The sequence below is a fragment of the Scyliorhinus canicula genome, chromosome 13 (genome assembly GCF_902713615.1).
Source record: "Scyliorhinus canicula chromosome 13, sScyCan1.1, whole genome shotgun sequence".
Lineage (NCBI taxonomy): Eukaryota > Metazoa > Chordata > Chondrichthyes > Carcharhiniformes > Scyliorhinidae > Scyliorhinus > Scyliorhinus canicula.
In genome coordinates, this window is record NC_052158.1 from 41,811,282 (window position 1) to 41,833,769 (window position 22,488).

The 22,488-nt window shown below is 45.8% G+C and overlaps 1 protein-coding gene across 2 annotated transcripts in view; it reads left to right on the forward strand.

Moving 5' to 3' along the window:
• Window positions 1-22,488, forward strand: part of LOC119976518 — a 43,307-nt gene that overhangs the window by 13,732 nt on the left and 7,087 nt on the right. For both annotated transcript variants that reach the window (XM_038817062.1, XM_038817064.1), the window contains exon 2: window positions 12,768-12,900. In XM_038817062.1, the coding sequence (XP_038672990.1) occupies window positions 12,801-12,900 (100 nt within the window). In that variant the 5' untranslated portion in view covers window positions 12,768-12,800. The remainder of the gene's footprint in view (window positions 1-12,767; window positions 12,901-22,488) is intronic.

The following is a 22,488-nucleotide window of genomic DNA, read 5'->3' on the forward strand; positions in this document are numbered from 1 at the left end:
GAACCATTTTACACAAATTATCAGTCCAGAAACAAATAGATGCATGAAAGAATCACAACCACAAAAAAGAAGCAACAAGAGGTCTACAATAGACATACCAAGCCTCTGCCTGAACTTCAGGAAGGTGACTTTGTGAGAATTCAGAATCCAGAATGAGGTTGGCAGAATGTTGCAAAGGCTCTGAAACAGGTAGCACCGAGGTCCTCCTTAGTACAAAGAACAGGGATCGCTGTTCAGGAGAAACAGATGAGCATTGCTGTGTGTCAAGCACAAGGTTCCAGCTCAACGTGAGAAAGTTGTACCACGTGATGACATGTTCAAGGAGATTGCCTTTCCAGATCCGTAATTAGTGCCGACACAGCTAGAAGATGTGGCAAAGCAATCCAACATTCCACTGAGACATTCTACGAGAAGATGACGACCGCCAGAATGACTGAACTTGTGATTGTATAATTAACCTATTCTCATCCACGTGATGTTGCTCTCATTACATATTAACATAAGAACTAGGAGCAGGAGTAGGCCATCTGACCCCTCCAGCCTGCTCCGCCATTCAATCAGATCATAGCTGATCTTTTGTGGATTCAGCTCCACTTTCTGGTCCGAACACTTAATCCCTTTATTCTTCAAAAATTATCTATCTTTATCTTAAAAACATTTAATGAAGGAGCCTCTACTGCTTCACTGGGCAAGGAATTCCATAGATTCACAACCCTTTGGGTGAAGAAGTGCCTCCTAAACTCAGTCTTATATAAACTTCCCCTTATTTTGAGGCTATGCCCCCTAGTTCTGTTGTCACCCGCCAGTGGAAACAACCTGCCCGCATCTATCCTATCTACTCCCTTCATAATTTTATATGTTTCTAAAAGATCCCCCCTCATCCTTCTAAATTCCAACGAGTACAGTCCCAGTCTACTCAACCTCTCCTCATAATCCAACCCCTTCAGCTCTGGGATTAACCTAGTGAATCTCCTCTGTACACCCTCCAGCGCCAGTACGTCCTTTCTCAAGTAAGTAAAGAAAATATCACAACCACCATTACAATAATTTTCTTTTACAAAGAAGGGGGGGATTCGGTATTATCGTAACTGTCAGCATTACGAGGGTTAATGTAGTGTCAAGAATAGCCACGAGAGGGAGCTACAGATACAACTAGAGAAGGCTGTGATGCTGGGCCTTGGGGGAGGAGTGTATGCAGGAGATAGCTAGTGAAGGTCATAAGAGCAATTAGTGTGAGAAGGTTAGATTATAGTTTATACCAGTAGTGAGATTAGCAATTGATGAGTGTAGTTAGATGTTATTGATCAATTCTGTATTCTTTAGGACTAAGCGTTGAATCCCAGTTTAGTAGTGTAAATAAAATCTTAGCTTTGTTTAAGTAAAAACTATTCTGTGGTCTTTGTGGAACACTATGCCTACCATCCTAATTCAGTAACACAAAGAACACCACATTCATTATTAGTCAATGGGTTTTCCCATTGTGGGGCAGCCCCACGCCTTCGGGAAACCCCGGGCTGCCGGAGAAATCCGACGGCGGAGAATTCAACCCTAAGTGGAACACAATCAATTCCAATAAAAAAATGGTGTCTGATTCACTGGAGTCAGGATTAACACTCGAGAGGCTGACAAGCTGCAGCGGTATGTACACATTCCACTCCCCACACACACCATCCCAGCCAACACAATGGCAGCAAGAAGAGCAGCATCCCGGTTAACCGACACCGAATTGGAGACACTGCTGGAAGCAGTGGAGGTGAGGCAGGCCACCTTGTACCCTGGGGTGGGAAGGAGGTTGGGAGGAGAACACTGACTTCCTGTCACAGCTGTTTCCAACACTCTCCACCATCCCAGAGACACTCACCTCGGTTGGACCTGTCAGCGGAGGTGGGGTACTATCTGGTGGGCACCACACACGTGCAGCGGTACATCAGATGGAGATAGGAAGCCCTGAGGGGCGGATGGTTGGAGGCTGGCCTGACCCCAGGCACTAGCTGCCGTCCAGATGGGTTTTAGGCTTCTGGAAAGGGTGGTTCCATCTACAGTGGGGATGCACTTCCACCCAGACCAGGAACTGCAGGAGGGGCTGGCGGCAACCATCCAGTGCCAGCAGGCACATTTGGAGGAGTCCAACCACCAGGAGGAGGTGGTGCCGACCATGCCAACACCGCACAGGTGGCATCTGTGGTGGAGGACTTGGAGAAAGGTTTCAGCTATGTGTCAAGATGTCTTAGGCCTGTGCAGGCAGTGGCCGGGATCCAGATCAGGTCTGCCCTCTTACAGGCAGCCAAGTAACAGGACCACCTGGACATGAACTGAAAAATGAAAATGAAATGAAAATCACTTATTGTCACGAGTAGGCTTCAATGAAGTTACTGTGAAAACCCCCCAGTCGCCATATTCCGACGCCTGTTCGGGAAGGCTGGTACGGGAACATTGCAACAGCAGTCCAGAGCTTGGCCCAGTCACAGCGGGCCATGGTTGAAGGTGTTGGCGGCATTGCCCAGGTGGCACAGTTACTGGCTGATGTGACACAGACCCAGAAAGTGATGGTACAGTGGCTGGGTAATGTGGCGTAGTCGAAAAGGAGGTGGTCCACTCCCTGTGCTCCATGGCCTGAGTATTGAGGCCCTGGTAGGGACGGATATGGGCTTCCAAGACTGGCAGTGGTGGGGGAGCCACAGTGGTTAGCCCCACTCACACTCATCCACCCCGTCGGATGAGACCTGCCGTTCATCCCCCTCCTTCAGCATGTGGCCCCTGTGCTGTGTGATGATGTGGAGGATGGAGCAGGCCACCACGATGTGGGAGACTCTCCTAGTGCTATATTGCAGGGCCCCTCCACAGCAATCCAGGCACCTGAACCGCATCTTCATGATTCCGAAGCCCCACTTGATCATGGCCCTGGTTGCGGCATGGGCATCATTGTAATGGGTCTTTATGTGGTCGTGGCTGATGACGCCTATTCGGAGGCTATAGATCAGCATGGAAATGTGTTACAATGATGGCCACATCCCTGTCGTCCAGGAACCAACTCCTTAGCCAGTGGTGTGCCTCAAGAGGTCAGGAACTGCCGAGTATGCCAGGATGAAGGCGTGCACACTGCCAGGGTATCGGGCGCAGAAACATATGATGTGCAGCTCATGATCACACAATCGGTTTGTGAGGACCAGTGCTCGTAAGGGGACATGCATCCCTTCGATCACTGACTGGAGCTGGGGCATCCATCAATGGCAGTGAACTCCGCTGTCTGGGCATCCTGGTGGGCTCAGTCCACATTGAATTTGATGCATTGTGCCAACCAGGCATATAGGGCCACCGTGTCAGCACGGATATACCTGTGCTCCGAGGCCTGTGAGATCCCAGCCAGGTCCCCACTCGGTGCCTGGAAGGACCCTATGGCGTTAAAGATCATCATCTTGACGAACACCGGGAGGGGGTGACCTCCTCCCATACCCCCACGGTCCAAGGTGTGCCATGATCTGGCAGACATGTTGCACTGTATCCCTGTTGAGCCGGAGTCTCCGATGGCATGCCTGGTCCGGCAGGTCCTCGAATGACAGACGTTACCAGTACACATCATGCAGTGCCTTCTTCCCACCTCCTCCTCGGCCAGTTGGGTGGCTGGCTCTCCATCCTCACCAGCTGCCTTCTATTCCTCTGGGGAAACCTCAGTTGCTTCAGTGTCCCCCTGGAGCAGCTCCAACTTGTACAGCCTCAGTGCATCCCCCAGGGCTGCGGTGACTAGGATAAAGGCCACCATTCCTGGCTGAATTCTGAACTCCATTGTGTTCAGGGGGTGAAAGGCAGACATGGATTAGCTCTATTTCTGGGTTAATATTAACCATGGACTAGCTCAGTATCTGGGTTAATAATGATGTGGAGATGCCGGCGTTGGACTGGGGTGAGCACAGTAAGAAGTCTTACAACACCAGGTTAAAGTCCAACAGGTTTGTTTCAAACACGAGCTTTCGGAGCACGGCTCACCTGAAGAAGGAGCCGTGCTCCGAAAGCTCGTGTTTGAAACAAACCTGTTGGACTTTAACCTGGTGTTGTAAGACTTCTTACTGGGTTAATAATGACCATGGACTAGTTCAGTATCTGAGTTAATATTGACATGGACTAGCTCAGTATCTGGGTTAATAATGACCATGGACTAGTTCAGTATCTGAGTTAATATTGACATGGACTAGCTCAGTATCTGGGTCAATATTGACATGGACTAGCTCAGTATCTGGATTAATAATGACCATGGACTAGTTCAGTATCTGGGTTAATATTGACATGGTATCTGGGTTAATAATGACCATGGACTAGTTCAGTAACTGGGTTAATAATGACCATGGACTAGCTCAGTATCTGGGTTAATATTGACATGGACTAGCTCAGTATCTGTGTTAATAATGACCATGGACTAGTTCAGTAACTAGGTTAATATTGACATGGACTAGCTCAGTATCTGGGTTAATAATGACCATGGACTAGTTCAGTAACTGGGTTAATATTGACATGGACTAGCTCAGTATCTGGGTTAATAATGACCATGGACTAGTTCAGTAACTGGGTTAATATTGACCACAGACTAGCTCAGTATCTGGGTTAATAATGACCATGGACTAGTTCAGTAACTAGGTTAATATTGACATGGACTAGCTCAGTATCTGGGTTAATAATGACCATGGACTAGTTCAGTAACTGGGTTAATATTGACATGGACTAGCTCAGCATCTGGGTTAATAATGACCATAGACTAGTTCAGTAACCGGGTTAATATTGACCACAGACTAGCTCAGTATCTGGATTAATATTTAAAAAAAATAAATTTAGAGTACCCAGTTATTTTTTTCCAATCAAGGGGCAATTTGGCCTGGCCTATTCACCTACCCTGCGCATCTTTTTGGGTTGTGTAGGTGAGACCTTTATGCAGAGGCGGGGAGAATGTGGGCTTCGCACGGACAAGACCCGGTGCTGAGATCGAACCCGAGTCCTCGGCACCATGAGGCAGCAGTGCTAACCATTGCACCACCATGCCACCCCAAAACTATGTTTCTGATCAGTTATGTACCAATTTAATCAATTAGGACATGGGAATGGCCTTAATAGCAGGAATAAGCCATTCTGTCCTTTGAGCCAGTTCTTCCATTCATTGCTGATCTGACTATCATTCCTGTCTGTGCCTCATAACACTTGAGTCCGTTGTCTATCAAAAATCTATCTAACTCATTCTGGAAGGGGGTGGATTCTGGAAGGGGGTGGCGGGGACGGCGTCGAGGGTGGTTGGATCCAGGGTCAAACCAGGGTGGGGACTCGCGATTTTTGGAGTTGCGGTAGAGCCGGGAGTGCAGGAGGCGAAAGAGGCCGGTGTCCTGGCCTTTGCGTCCCTAGTAGCCCGTCGAAGGATTCTGTTACAATGGAAGGATGCAAGGCCCCCAAGTGTGGAGACCTGGATCAGTGACATGGCGGGATTTATAAAATTGGAAAAGGTCAAATTTGCCCTGAGAGGATCAATACAAGGGTTCTATAAACGATGGCAGCCTTTTTTGGACTTCCTGGCTCAGAGATAGGTAACTAGGTCAATAGCAGCAACAACCCGGGGGGGGGGGGGGGGGGGGGGGGTGCATTATTGTAGTGTTTATTCTGTAACTTTATAGTGTGTTAATATGCGTTGTTGTTAAAATGCTGGGTTGTTCATGGGGATGGGGCGAATGTATATGATTGTTAATATTATTGTTATTTTCGGTATTTTACTAAGGTGCGTCAATGTTGTATAAAATCAAAATTTCTCAATAAAAATTATTTAAAAAAAAAATCTATCTAACTCGATAGCACAATGGTTACACAATTGCTTCACAGCTCCAGGGTCCCGAGTTTGATACCCGCCTTGGGTCGCTGTCTGTGCGGTTCTCCCTGTGTCTGCGTGGGTTTCCTCTGGGTGCTCCGGTTTCCTCCCGCAGTCTAAGGATGTGCAGGTTGGGTGGATTGACTGAGCTAAATTGCCCCTGGTGTCCAAAAAAGGTTAGGTGTGGTTACGGGGATGGGGTGGAGGTTGGGTAGGGTGCTCTTTCCAAGGGCCGGTGCAGACTCGATGGGCCGAATGGCCTCCTTCTGCACTGTAAATTCTGATTCTCTGATTCTCTGCTGTTGTGGTGAACGTATTGTATTAACCATTCACCATGTATCTCACTGTATCACACTGTTGCCCATGTGGGCTCCACCTATGGACCATTGTACGATATCACATAGAATGTATCATGTTGGTGCTCTGTGGGCTCCGCCCCTAGCTCCTCTCCTTGAGGGGAGATATAAAGGGCAGCAGCCCTGTAGGCGGCTCTCACTAGCAGAGCAATCGCAGGCAGGCACTTTTCTAGTCGATTAAAGCCACAGTTTACGTTTACTCTCTGTTTTGAGTGAATTGATGGTCGCATTACATGTTAGTATGATGCGTACACCGGTACCAAACCAGGTCCACCGGGCTACACGGTGGCCCTGGTCTGCATTGAAGATGCTGTCCCCACATGTTACCCCCACCCTTCCCCCCCCCCCCCCCCTCTTGGGGCCTCTGGCCTGGCGGCTGTCCCTCATGTCACTGATACTGGTAGCTGGCTCTAGCAATGTACGCTCCTGCAGGCCACGGCAATGGCGATCCATGCCTGGATGCCCTGGTCCTGTGGGGGTTCACTCCCACCCTATGGCTCAACCTCTGGTCACTCTGTGCCTGCCTCCCCGGCCTTGCAGATGCCCCCCCCCCCTCCCGCGAGCCGGCCCCACCAGCGGCATGTCCGGTAGCCCACAGTCACGCCTCTGCATGTCCTACCTCTTCTCTCCATCTCTCATCGGCCACACTGCCTATTTCCTGATTTTTAAAATCACAAGTTCTCCTCGCCATCAGTAATGTAATCAGTAATCAGTAATCTCCCTTGGCGGAGGGAGAGCATCCGGAGAATACCGGCTCAGGCCTGTCACAATATACACCAGTATATCATGGTGCAGACACACACACTGATGGACACACAGTAGGACCAATCAACACGCACAACGCCGCAGCCAATCACCAGTTAGAGCATACTCACTATAAAGACAGAGGGCATCAGTTTTCCCGCTCATTCGGGATGCAGCCTCTCAGAAGGACAGAGCTTACAGCACAGATCTTTACCATGTGCTGAGTGCATAGACTGGTTAGGATAGGCACAGGTCTTTAGTTAATCTAACATCGTGTTAACCCACAGTGAAAGTATGTTCAACAGTTTCTAGCATAATAAAATAGTGTTGTACTATTTTAAGTGTTGGTAGCCTGTATGTGTTCCACGGATCCCGAGCACCCAACACATCATGGTACCAGTAGTTGAGGGATGTTAGAACTTATTAGACCTACTTGCAAGTGATCAGCCTTCCACCAGCATACAGCCATCCTGCAACATGGACAATGTCCACACGCCACTGCCGCTCCGCATCACCGGTGACCGAGGGGCCAACTGGAAGATCTTCAAACAACGATTCCCGCTCTACCTTGAAGCCACAGACTTGGAAGCTGCTTCAGACGCCAGGAAGATCGCTCTCTTCCTCTCCACGGCCAGGGACCACGCCATCCACATCTTCAATTCTCTAACCTTTGCTGATGGTGAAGATAAATCAAAATCCAAGACGGTCCTCCTTAAGTTTGACAGTCACTGCGACATCGAGGTGAATGAAAGTTTTGAGCGCTATGTCTTCCAACAGCGTTTGCAGGGTAAGGAAGAACCTTTCCAGTCCTTTCTCACCCACCTCCGCATCCTTGCGCAGTCCTGTCACTATGGGTCCACCTCCGACTCCATGATACGCGACCAGATCGTTTTCGGTGTTCAGTCGGTCCCCCTACGCCAGTAGCTCCTCAAGGTAAAGCAGCTCACCCTAGTGATTGCCATCGAGACCTGCGTATTCCCACATCCAAGCGACTGAAACGGCGAGGCATGGTCCCCACGAGGCAGAACAGGTCCAAGCATTGAGCAACTCCAGGGCCTCAGAATGAATGAGGGCGGCTTTGCGCGCTTTTCGCGGCCTCCCGCGCTTGTGTGCACCAAACGAGGGGATGTCGACGTCGATGAACGTACTACGCAGGCGCGCATGAGCGGTGGCACAGCGAGCGTACTGACGCTACTACGTGCGGCAACTATGGCTCCGCCCATTTAAAGCAGCAATGTCCAGCCAAATCCCGATGCTGCCTACAATGTGGCAACTTGGCCACTATGCTGCTTTATGCAGGTCAGCTCAGCCTGCCAACTCTCGTCGTTCCAGCCAGCCTCGCAGGGATAGCTGGGCCATTCAACGCACGGTCACCGTGCCCGATTCGGACCTGCTTCTCGCTATTGACGCCGAGGACCCGAAGGTGCCTTTTCGAGTCGGTATCATTACAAAAAACAGGGTGTCCCCGAATCCAGCCTCTACCGGCATACAGCATTGATCCGGACGATAAGTGGTTTGCCACCCTTACGGTCAACCAGTCCCAAATACGATTCCGCTTGGACACCGGTGCCTTGGCCAATCTCATTGCGCGGTCTGACCTCCAAAGCCTTCGTGTCAAACCAGCCATCCTGCCATCAGCTTGCCAGCTATTAGATTATAATGGCAAAGACATTGCTGCCAGTGGTTCATGCCAACTTGAAGTGACGCACAGGTCACGCAAAGCCATCCTTCCCTTTGAAATCGTGGGATCCTCGAAAGCCTCCCTGCTTGGTGCACAGGCATGCAAGGTGTTGAACCTAGTTCAAAGGGTGCACTCCCTCTCTCCTGCTGACGTGTCTGCCTTTCAGGACACTGACTTCAGGGCGCAGCTCGATGCCATTATTAACCAGTACCACGACGTCTTCGAGGGCATGGACACGCTCCCGTACACCTACAAGATTTTATTGAAACCGAATGCCACGCCTGGGTCCTCGCAGGGTCCCAACACCCTTAAAGACCGCCTCAAGCAGCAGCTGCAGGACCTCCAGGACCAAGGAGTAATTTCCAGAGTCACGGAACCGACCGACTGGGTCAGTTCCATGGTATGTGTAAAAAAGCCTTCTGGCGAATTGAGAATTTCCATTGATCCCAAGGATCTCAATCGCAATATTATGAGAGAGCACTATCCAATTCTCAAGCGCGAAGAGCTCACATGTGAGGTGGCTCGCGCCAGGTTCTTTACGCCTCAAAAGGATTCTGGCAGATCCAGCTCGATGAATCCAGCAGGAAACCCTGCAGGTTTAATACCCCCTTTGGAAGATATTGCTACAACAGGATGCCCTTTGGGATCATCTCTGCATCAGGCATGTTCCATAGGATTATGGAACAGATGATGGAAGGTATTGAAGATGTTCGCGTCTATTTCGATGACATAATCATCTGGTCCACCACCCCGCAGGAGCATGTTAGTCGCCTCCAGCGCAAATTCAGACGTATACATGAGCATGGCCTCCGCCTCAACAGGGCCAAATGCTCTTTTGGTCAGACAGATATCAAGTTCCTCGGAGACCACATCTCCCAATTGGGTGTGCAGCCTGGTTGCGGACAAGGTAGCTGCCATCACAGCTATGAAAACACCAGAGGACAAGAAGGTGGTCAATTTTTTAGGGAAATTCATCCCTAACCTCGCCTCTCATACCACGGCTCTCAGGAACCTGGTCAGGAAGACGACAGACTTCCAATGGCTCCCTGCCCATGAGCGTGAATGGAGGGAACTCAAGGCAAAACTGACCACGGCCCCGGCCTTAGCCTTCTTTGATCCAGCAAAGGAGACCAAAATTTCGACCGATGCCAGTCAATCCGGCATTGGGTCAGTGCTCCTTCAACGTGATGAGGCCTCATCATGGGCCCCTGTTGCATACGCGTCACGTGCGATGACCCCCACGGAGCAGCGCTACGCAGATAGAAAAGGAGTGTCTGGGCCTTCTGACCGGTGTTGTTAAATTTCACGATTATGTCTATGGACTTCCTCAATTCACCGTCGAGACCGACCATCGCCCGCTGGTCAATATAATACAGAAAGACTTGAATGACATGACGCCTCGCCTCCAGCGTATTCTTCTCAAGCTCCGGCGATACGACTTCCAGTTGGTAGACAACCCAGGCAAGGACTGCATCGTTGCTGACGCTCTCTCCAGGTCAGTCAACATTCCTTCTGACCACGCGAGGCCCCCAAGTGTGGAGACCTGGATCAATGACATGGCGGGCTTTATTAAGCTTGAGAAGGTTAAATTCGCCCTGAGAGGATCGGTGCAAGGGTTCTTTAAACGGTGGCAACCTTTCCTCGACTTTCTGGCTCAACGATAGGGTACTGGGACAGTAGCAGCAGCAACCCGGGGGGGGGGGGGGGGGGGGGGGGGGGGGGGTGGCGGGGGGGGGGGGGGGGGGGCGGCGTTGATTATGTTTGTTTATTTTATTTAAATTTGATTTATCTAATTTTAATTTATGGTTAAGTTCTCTTGTTTGGGGGGGGGGTGGGGGAATGTGATACATGTGATGTTACGGTATGGGGGGAATTGTGGGTGTTATGGGGCTGTTAGTTGCATATTACTGCTTTTTGCTATACTTTTTGTTATATTTTCTGCAAAAAATTCCAATAAAAAAAAAATTAAAAAAAAAAAAAAAAAACATTCCTTCTGACCCAGCGGGATTTGTCTGCCGGGTTGACGCCCATGTGGCATTCGCGGCCTCCAATCTACCTGCCTCGGATGAAAACCTCGTCCAAATTCGCGGCGAGACGGCGCCCGACCCCTTGCTCCAGCGTGTCATGCGCCACCTAACGGACGGGTGGCTCAAGGACCAATGCCCTCAATTCTATAATGGCAGAGATGATCTGGCTGTAGTAGACGGGGTTCTTCTAAAACTGGACTAGCATGCGCCAGCTTGTCCTGGAACAACTATACGTGGGCCACCTTGGCGTGGAAAAGTGCCGCCAATGGGCCTGAGCGGCAGTGTACTGGCCCGGCATTAATGAGGACATAGCCAACACAGTGCTCAACTGCCCCACTTGTCAGCGCTTCCAGCCAACCCAACCACATGAAACTCTGCAGCCCAATGAATTAGTCACGTCACCATGGACCAAGGTGGGCATCGACCTGTTCCATGCGCTGGGTAGGCGGAGGCCATGCTCATGTATACGTCTGACTATGTCCTGAATTACCGAATTACCTGGAGGTGAAACGGTTGCACGACCTCACCTCGTCTGCAGGCATTTGTGCACGTGAAGAAACCTTTGCTCGACACAGCATCCCGCTCACGGTTATGTCGGACAATGCTTTGCCAGCCAAGAATGGTCCAACTTTACCAGGCGGTACAATTTTGCCCATGTGACGTCTAGTCCCCTGTACCCCCAATCCAACGGCAAAGCAGAGAAGGGACTACATATTGTCAAACGGCTCCTATGCAAGGCTGGGTCTGATTTTTACTTTGCCTTGCTGGCCTATCGCTCCGCTCCACTGTCCACTGGCCTGTCGCCAGCCCAATTACTCATGAATCGCACCCTGAGGACAACGGTGCCGTCCATCCATGTCCCAGACCTCGACCACGTTCCGGTTCTTCGCCAGATGCAGCTGTCTCGTGCACAGCACAAGGCGGCTCATTGACTCCCATGCAGCTGATCTCCCTGCTCTGGCTCCAGATGACAACGTCCGCGTCCATCTTCAGGATGGTGGCTGGTCTGCAACCGCTGTTGTCCTTCGGCAGGTGGCCCCCCGCTCGTTCCTGGTTCGGCTACCAGATGGCTCTATTCTGCGCCACAATCGACGCACCCTTCGCCTCGTTCCACGCTCGCCACGTGATCCTCCAGAGTCGCCTCGCCCTCCTGCTGACCCTGCCATGGACTATGCAGAGCTTCCTGTCACTCTGCCTCCCCCTGACTGTGACGCAGTCCAGCCTGCTCCTGAACCGGCGGTTCTCGACCCACCCTTGAGGTGGTCAACCAGAATTCGTTGCCCACCTCAGAGACTAAATCTATGAACTTTTCGAATTTATGGACTCTCTGAATTGTTTTGTTGCTTTGTTTGATTATTTCCCTGGTTTGTATATAATGTTGATCTCGTTACTCTTGTTACATACTGCTTCTCTGCACCAGGCACCTTCCCTTGTAAATAGATTAGTTCTCATGTAAATAGTCCTGTAAAAATGTCTTCGCACCCCACACGTAGTTAGGAACATTATCGCCACACATTATTTATTGCCACAAACATACATTTTTTTAATAAACGGTGGGATGTCATAATATACACCAGTATATCATGGTGCAGACACACACACACTGATGGACACACAGCAAGACCAATCAACACACACAACACCGCAGCCAATCACCAGTTAGAGCACACTCACTATAAAGACAGAGTTTTCTCGCTCATTCGGGATGCAGCCTCTCAGAAGGACAGAGCTTGCAGCACAGATCTTCACCATGTGCTGACTGCATAGACTGGTTAGGATAGGCACAGGTCTTTAGTTAATCTAACATTATGTTAACCCACAGTGAAAGTATGTTCAACAGTTTCTAGCTTAATAAAATAGCGTTGTACTATTTTAAGTGTTGGTAGCCTGTATTCTCCATTGCAATAGCAACGCACCCACGCCCGGGGATTTCCCGACGGTGTAGGGCTACCCTCAATGGGGAACCCCATTGGCCGGCTGGCGGAACGGAGAATCCCGATGCTGGCGGGGCGTGCCGCACAGGATGGAGAATCCCATATGTTTGAATGTAATTTTTAGCTCTCATGTTAGTCGGTTCCTTAAGTGCTGTGCAACAAACAATAAGCCTTAAATTTTGATTACAGGTAACACACTCGGAATTTTCTGAGGTTTGAACAATGACTCAGAGAGAGAGAGTGACAATAGAACTGGCTGCTCTGGGCCTCCCATTCCAGCTGGGAATGCTGTATGACTGCCGATCCGACTCGCTGATCCCAGGTAATATGCTAACATTAATTTGTCTCAGAGACGTCTGCTCCTCTCCGTCAGATATTTGAATAATTCCTGTTAGAACCTTGTGATACTCACTATCAGAAACTATATTAATCTTTGTAAGAGCCATGTGATCCACTCCATAAGATTCTATATTAATCTCAGTAAGAGCCGTGTGATCCTCTCTGTCAGATTCTACATTAACCTCAGTAAGATCCGTGTGATCCTCTCTGTCAGATTCTATATTAATCTCAGTAAGAGCCGTGTGATCCACTCCGTAAAATTCTATATTAATCTCAGTAAGAGCCATGTGATCCTCTCTGTCAGATTCTATATTAATCTCAGTAAGATCCGTGTGATCCTCTGTCAGATTCTATATTAATCTCAGTAAGATCCGTGTGATTCTCTCTGTCAGATTCTATATTAATCTCAGTAAGATCCGTGTGATTCTCTCTGTCAGATTCTACATCAAACTCAGTGGGAGCCATGTGATCCTCTCTGTCAGATTCTATATTAATCTCAGTAAAGTCCATGTGATCCTCTGTCAGATTCTATATTAATCTCAGTAAGATCCGTGTGATTCTCTCTGTCAGATTCTATATTAATCTCAGTAAGAGCTGTGTGATCCTCTCTGTCAGATTCTATATTAATCTCAGTAAGAGCCGTGTGATCCTCTCTGTCAGATTCTATATTAATCTCAGTACGATCCGTGTGATCCTCTCTGTCAGATTCTATATTAATCTCAGTAACATCCGTGTGATTCTCTCTGTCAGATTCTACATCAATCTCAGTGAGAGCCATGTGATCCTCTCTGTCAGATTCTATATTAATCATAGTAAGAGCCGTGTGATCCTCTCTGTCAGATTCTATATTAATCTCAGTAAGAGCCGTGTGATCCTCTCTGTCAGATTCTATATTAATCTCAGTAAGATCAGTGTGATTCTCTCTGTCAGATTCTATATTAACCTCAGTAAGAGCCGTGTGATCCTCTCTGTCAGATTCTATATTAATCTCAGTAAGAGCCGGGTGATCCTCTCTGTCATATTCTATATTAATCTCAGTAAGAGCCGTGTGATCCTCTCTGTCAGATTCTATATTAATCTCAGTAAGAGCCGTGTGATCCTCTCTGTCAGATTCTATATTAATCTCAGTAAGAGCCGTGTGATCCTCTCTGTCAGATTCTATATTAATCTCAGTAAGATCCGTGTGATCCTCTCTGTCAGATTCTATATTAATCTCAGTAAGAGCTGTGTGATCCTCTCTGTCAGATTCTATATTATTCTCAGTAAGAGCTGTGTGATCCTCTCTGTCAGATTCTACATTAATCTCAGTAAAAGCCGTGTGATCCTCTCTCTCAGATTCTATATTAATCTCAGTAAGAGCCGTGTGATCCTCTCTCTCAGATTCTATATTAATCTCAGTAAGAGCCGTGTGATCCTCTCTGTCAGATTCTATATTAATCTCAGTAAGATCCGTGTGATTCTCTCTGTCAGATTCTATATTAATCTCAGTAAGAGCCGTGTGATCCTCTCTGTCAGATTCTATATTAATCTCAGTAAGATCCGTGTGATCCTCTGTCAGATTCTATATTAATCTCAGTAAGATCCGTGTGATTCTCTCTGTCAGATTCTATATTAATCTCAGTAAGATCCGTGTGATTCTCTCTGTCAGATTCTACATCAAACTCAGTGGGAGCCATGTGATCTTCTCTGTAAGATTCTATATTAATCTCAGTAAAATCCATGTGATCCTCTGTCAGATTCTATATTAATCTCAGTAAGATCCGTGTGATTCTCTCTGTCAGATTCTATATTAATCTCAGTAAGAGCTGTGTGATCCTCTCTGTCAGATTCTATATTAATCTCAGTAAGAGCTGTGTGATCCTCTCTGTCAGATTCTATATTAATCTCAGTAAGAGCTGTGTGATCCTCTCTGTCAGATTCTATATTAATCTCAGTAAGAGCTGTGTGATCCTCTCTGTCAGATTCTATATTAATCTCAGTAAGAGCTGTGTGATCCTCTCTGTGAGATTCAATATTAATCTCAGTAAGAGCCGTGTGATCCTCTCTGTCAGATTCTATATTAATCTCAGTAAGAGCCATGTGATCCTCTCTGTCAGATTCTATATTAATCTCAGTAAGATCCGTGTGATCCTCTCTGTCAGATTCTATATTAATCTCAGTAAGAGCTGTGTGATCCTCTCTGTCAGATTCTATATTAATCTCAGTAAGAGCTGTGTGATCCTCTCTGTGAGATTCAATATTAATCTCAGTAAGATCCGTGTGATCCTCTCTGTCAGATTCTATATTAATCTCAGTAAGAGCTGTGTGATCCTCTCTGTCAGATTCTATATTAATCTCAGTAAGAGCCGTGTGGTCCTCTCTGTCAGATTCTATATTAATCTCAGTAAGAGCCGTGTGATCCTCTCTGTCAGATTCTATATTAATCTCAGTAAGATCAGTGTTATTCTCTCTGTCAGATTCTATATTAATCTCAGTAAGAGCCGTGTGATCCTCTCTGTCAGATTCTATATTAATCTCAGTAAGAGCCGTGTGATCCTCTGTCAGATTCTATATTAATCTCAGTAAGATCCGTGTGATTCTCTCTGTCAGATTCTACATTAATCTCAGTAAGAGCCGTGTGATCCTCTCTCTCAGATTCTATATTAATCTCAGTAAAATCCGTGTGATCCTCTGTCAGATTCTATATTAATCTCAGTAAGATCCGTGTGATTCTCTCTGTCAGATTCTATATTAATCTCAGTAAGAGCCGTGTGATCCTCTCTGTCAGATTCTATATTAATCTCAATAAGATCCGTGTGATCCTCTCTGTCAGATTCTATATTATTCTCAGTAAGAGCTGTGTGATCCTCTCTGTCAGATTCTATATTAATCTCAGTAAGAGCTGTGTGATCCTCTCTGTGAGATTCAATATTAATCTCAGTAAGAGCCGTGTGATCGTCTCTGTCAGATTCTATATTAATCTCAGTAAAATCCGTGTGATCCTCTCTGTCAGATTCTATATTAATCTCAGTAACATCCGTGTGATTCTCTCTGTCAGATTCTACATCAATCTCAGTGGGAGCCATGTGATCCTCTCTGTCAGATTCTATATTAATCTCAGTAAGAGCCGTGTGATCCTCTCTGTAAGATTCTATATTAATCTCAGTAAGAGCCGTGTGATCCTCTCTGTCAGATTCTATATTAATCTCAGTAAGAGCCGGGTGATCCTCTCTGTCAGATTCTATATTAATCTCAGTAAGAGCCGTGTGATCCTCTCTGTCAGATTCTATATTAATCTCAATAAGATCCGTGTGATCCTCTCTGTCAGATTCTATATTATTCTCAGTAAGAGCTGTGTGATCCTCTCTGTCAGATTCTATATTAATCTCAGTAAGAGCTGTGTGATCCTCTCTGTGAGATTCAATATTAATCTCAGTAAGAGCCGTGTGACCCTCTCTGTCAGATTCTATATTAATCTCAGTAAGATCCGTGTGATCCTCTCTGTCAGATTCTATATTAATCTCAGTAACATCCGTGTGATTCTCTCTGTCAGATTCTACATCAATCTCAGTGGGAGCCATGTGATCCTCTCTGTCAGATTCTATATTAATCTCAGTAAGAGCCGTGTGATCCTCTCTGTAAGATTCTATATTAATCTCAGTAAGAGCCGTGTGATCCTCTCTGTCAGATTCTATATTGTAAGAAGTCTTACAACACCAGGTTAAAGTCCAACAGGTTTGTTTCAAACACGAGCTTTCGGAGCACGGCTCCTTCTTCAGGTGAAGAAGGAGCCGTGCTCCGAAAGCTCGTGTTTGAAACAAACCTGTTGGACTTTAACCTGGTGTTGTAAGACTTCTTACTGTGCTCACCCCAGTCCAACGCCGGCATCTCCACATCATGGATTCTATATTAATCTCAGTAAGATCCGTGTGATCCTCTGTCAGATTCTATATTAATCTCAGTAAGAGCCGTGTGATCCTCTGTCAGATTCTATATTAATCTCAGTAAGATCCGTGTGATTCTCTCTGTCAGATTCTATATTAATCTCAGTAAGAGCCGTGTGATCCTCTCTGTCAGATTCTATATTAATCTCAATAAGATCCGTGTGATCCTCTCTGTCAGATTCTATATTATTCTCAGTAAGAGCTGTGTGATCCTCTCTGTCAGATTCTATATTAATCTCAGTAAGAGCTGTGTGATCCTCTCTGTGAGATTCAATATTAATCTCAGTAAGAGCCGTGTGATCCTCTCTGTCAGATTCTATATTAATCTCAGTAAAATCCGTGTGATCCTCTCTGTCAGATTCTATATTAATCTCAGTAACATCCGTGTGATTCTCTCTGTCAGATTCTACATCAATCTCAGTGGGAGCCATGTGATCCTCTCTGTCAGATTCTATATTAATCTCAGTAAGAGCCGTGTGATCCTCTCTGTAAGATTCTATATTAATCTCAGTAAGAGCCGTGTGATCCTCTCTGTCAGATTCTATATTAATCTCAGTAAAATCAGTGTGATTCTCTCTGTCAGATTCTATATTAATCTCAGTAAGAGCCGTGTGATCCTCTCTGTCAGATTCTATATTAATCTCAGTAAGAGCCGTGTGAACCTCTCTGTCAGATTCTATATTAATCTCAGTAAGAGCCGTGTGATCCTCTCTGTCAGATTCTATATTAATCTCAGTAAGAGCCGTGTGATCCTCTCTGTCAGATTCTATATTAATCTCAGTAAGAGCCGTGTGATCCTCTCTGTCAGATTCTATATTAATCTCAGTCAGAGCCGTGTGATCCTCTCTGTCAGATTCTATATTAATCTCAGTAAGATCCGTGTGATTCTCTCTGTCAGATTCTACATTAATCTCAGTAAGATCCGTGTGATCCTCTCTGTCAGATTCTATATTAATCTCAGTAACATCCGTGTGATTCTCTCTGGCAGATTCTACATCAATCTCAGTGGGAGCCATGTGATCCTCTCTGTCAGATTCTATATTAATCTCAGTAACATCCGTGTGATTCTCACTGGCAGATTCTACATCAATCTCAGTGGGAGCCATGTGATCCTCTCTGTCAGATTCTATATTAATCTCAGTAAGAGCCGGGTGATCCTCTCTGTCAGATTCTATATTAATCTCAGTAAGAGCCATGTGATCCTCTCTGTCAGATTCTATATTAATCTCAGTAAAATCCGTGTGATCCTCTGTCAGATTCTATATTAATCTCAGTAAGATCCGTGTGATTCTCTCTGTCAGATTCTATATTAATCTCAGTAAGAGCCATGTGATCCTCTCTGTCAGATTCTATATCAATCTCAGTAAGAGCCGTGTGATCCTCTGTCAGACTCTTTATTAATCTCAGTAAGAGCCGTGTGATCCTCTGTCAGATTCTATATTAATCTCAGTAAGATCCGTGTGATTCTCTCTGTCAGATTCTATATTAATCTCAGTAAGATCCGTGTGATCCTCTCAGTCACATTCTATATTAATCTCAGTAAGATCCGTGTGATTCTCTCTGTCAGATTCTATATTAATCTCAGTAAGAGCCGTGTGATCCTCTCTGTCAGATTCTATATTAATCTCAGTAAGAGCCGTGTGATCCTTTCTGTCAGATTCTATATTAATCTCAGGAAGAGCCTGATGCACAATCAATGGACACGAAACTTAGATAAAGTCCGAACCATAGGCTTTAATACGCAAGAAGTGGACCCAGCAGCAGCTGTACAGAAGAATGGCTGACGGCCGGGGAACACAGGTTCTTATACCCCGCCTCGTAGGCGGAGCTACATTCCTCTCAGCCAATCGGCTGATAGGCACATGACATACCTCGGCCAAAGGGCAGCGAGTCTTCTGCACCAATGGCAGCTCACACCCCCAAGTACCGTAATACCCCTAGTCATACCACCACAGAGCCATGTGATCCACTCTCTCAGATTCTATATTAATCTCTAAGAGCCATGTCTTCCTCTCTGTCAGATTCTATATTAATCTCAGTAACATCCGTGTGATTCTCTCTGTCAGATTCTACATCAATCTCAGTGGGAGCCATGTGATCCTCTCTGTCAGATTCTATATTAATCTCAGTAAAATCCGTGTGATCCTCTGTCAGATTCTATATTAATCTCAGTAAGAGCTGTGAGATCCTCTCTGTCAGATTCTATATTAATCTCAGTAAGAGCCGTGTGATCCTCTCTGTCAGATTCTATATTAATCTCAGTAAGAGCCGTGTGATCCTCTCTGGCAGATTCTATATTAATCTAAGTAAGATCCGTGTGATCCTCTCTGTCAGATTCTATATTAATCTCAGTAAGAGCCGTGTGATCCTCTGTCAGATTCTATATTAATCTCAGTAAAAGCCGTGTGATCCTCTCTGTCAGATTCTATATTAATCTCAGTAAGAACCGTCTGATCCTCTGTCAGATTCTATATTAATCTCAGTAAGAGCCGTGTGATCCTCTGTCAGATTCTATATTAATCTCAGTAAGAGCCATGTGATCCTCTGTCAGATTCTATATTAATCTCAGTAAGAGCCGTGTGATCCTCTCTGTCAGATTCTATATTAATCTCAGTAAGAGCCGTGTGATCCTCTGTCAGATTCTATATTAATCTCAGTAAGAGCCGTGTGATTCTCTCTGTCAGATTCTATATTAATCTCAGTAAAATCCGTGTGATCCTCTCAGTCAGATTGTATATTAATCTCAGTAAGATCCGTGTGATTCTCTCTGTCAGATTCTATATTAATCTCAGTAAGATCCGTGTGATTCTCTCTGTCAGATTCTATATTAATCTCAGTAAGAGCCGTGTGATCCTCTCTGTCAGATTCTATATTAATCTCAGTAAAATCCGTGTGATCCTCTCAGTCAGATTCTATATTAATCTCAGTAAGATCCATGTGATTCTCTCTGTCAGATTCTATATTAATCTCAGTAAGATCCGTGTGATTCTCTCTGTCAGATTCTATATTAATCTCAGTAAGAGCCGTGTGATCCTCTCTGTCAGATTCTATATTAATCTCAGTAAGAGCCGTGTGATCCTCTCTGTCAGATTCTATATTAATCTCAGTAAGAGCCGTGTGATGCTCTCTGTCAGATTCTATATTAATCTCAGTAAGAGCCGTGTGATCCTCTCTGTCAGATTCTATATTAATCTCAGTAAGAGCCTGATGCACAATCAATGGACACGAAATTTAGATAAAGTCCGAACCATAGGCTTTAATACGCAAGAAGTGGACCCAGCAGCAGATGTACAGAAGAATGGCTGACGGCCGGGGAACACGGGTTCTTATACCCCGCCTCGTAGGCGGAGCTACCTTCCTCTCAGCCAATCGGCTGATAGGCACATGACATACGTCGGCCAAAGGGCAGCGAGTCCTCTGCACCAATGGCAGCTCACACCCCCAAGTACCGTAATACCCCTAGTCATACCACCACAGAGCCATGTGATCCATTCTCTCAGATTCTATATTAATCTCTGTAAGAGCCATGTCATCCTCTCTGTCAGATTCTATATTAATCTCAGTAAGAGCTGTGTGATCCTCTCTATCAGATTCTATATTAATCTCAGTGAGAGCCATGTGATCCTCTCTGTCAGATTCTATATTAATCTCAGTAAGATCCGTGTGATCCTCTCTGTCAGATTCTATATTAATCTCAGTAACATCCGTGTGATTCTCTCTGTCAGATTCTACATCAATCTCAGTGGGAGCCATGTGATCCTCTCTGTCAGATTCTATATTAATCTCAGTAAAATCCGTGTGATCCTCTGTCAGATTCTATATTAATCTCAGTAAGAGCTGTGAGATCCTCTCTGTCAGATTCTATATTAATCTCAGTAAGAGCCGTGTGATCCTCTCTGTCAGATTCTATATTAATCTCAGTAAGAGCCGTGTGATCCTCTCTGTCAGATTCTATATTAATCTAAGTAAGATCCGTGTGATCCTCTGTCAGATTCTATATTAATCTCAGTAAGAGCCGTGTGATCCTCTCTGTCAGATTCTATATTAATCTCAGTAAGAGCTGTGAGATCCTCTCTGTCAGATTCTATATTAATCTCAGTAAGAGCCGTGTGATTCTCTCTGTCAGATTCTATATTAATCTCAGTAAGATCCGTGTTATCCTCTCAGTCAGATTCTATATTAATCTCAGTAAGATCCGTGTGATTCTCTCTGTCAGATTCTATATTAATCTCAGTAAGATCCGTGTGATTCTCTCTGTCAGATTCTATATTAATCTCAGTAAGAGCCGTGTGATCCTCTCTGTCAGATTCTATATTAATCTCTGTCAGAGCCGTGTGATCCACTCTGTCAGATTCTATATTAATCTCAGTAAGAGCCTGATGCACAATCAATGGACACGAAAGTTAGATAAAGTCCGAACCATAGGCTTTAATACGCAAGGAGTGGACCCAGCAGCAGATGTACAGAAGAATGGCTGATGGCCGGGGCAACACGGGTTCTTATACCCCGCCTCGTAGGCGGAGCTACCTTCCTCTCAGCCAATCGGCTGATAGGCACATGACATACCTCGGCCAAAGGGCAGCGAGTCCTTTGCACCAATGGCAGCTCACACCCCCAAGTACCGTAATACCCCTAGTCATACCACCACAGAGCCATGTGATCCATTCTCTCAGATTCTATATTAATCTCTGTAAGAGCCATGTCATCCTCTCTGTCAGATTCTATATTAATCTCAGTAAGAGCTGTGTGATCCTCTCTATCAGATTCTATATTAATCTCAGTAAGAGCCATGTGATCCTCTCTGTCAGATTCTATATTAATCTCAGTAAGATCCGTGTGATCCTCTCTGTCAGATTCTATATTAATCTCAGTAAGAGCTGTGAGATCCTCTCTGTCAGATTCTATATTAATCTCAGTAAGAGCCCTGTGATCCTCTCTGTCAGATTCTATATTAATCTCAGTAAGAGCCGTGTGATCCTCTCTGTCAGATTCTATATTAATCTAAGTAAGATCCGTGTGATCCTCTCTGTCAGATTCTATATTAATCTCAGTAAGAGCCTTGTGATCCTCTGTCAGATTCTATATTAATCTCAGTAAGAGCCGTGTGATCTTCTGTCAGATTCTATATTAATCTCAGTAAGAGCCATGTCATCCTCTCTGTCAGATTCTATATTAATCTCAGTCAGAGCCGTGTGATCCTCTGTCAGATTCTATATTAATCTCAGTAAGAGCCATGTGATCCTCTGTCAGATTCTATATTAATCTCAGTAAGAGCCGTGTGATCCTCTCTGTCAAATTCTGTATTAATCTCAGTAAGATCCGTGTGATCCTCTCTGTCAGATTCTATATTAATCTCAGTAAGAGCCGTGTGATCCTCTGTCAGATTCTATATTAATCTCAGTAAGAGCCGTGTGATCCTCTCTGTCAGATTCTATATTAATCTCAGTAAGATCCGTGTGATTCTCTCTGTCAGATTCTATATTAATCTCAGTATGATCCGTGTGATTCTCTCTGTCAGATTCTATATTAATCTCAGTAAGATCCGTGTGATTCTCTCTGTCAGATTCTACATCAATCTCAGTGGGAGTCGTGTGATCCTCTCTGTCAGATTCTATATTAATCTCAGTAAGAGCCTGATGCACAATCAA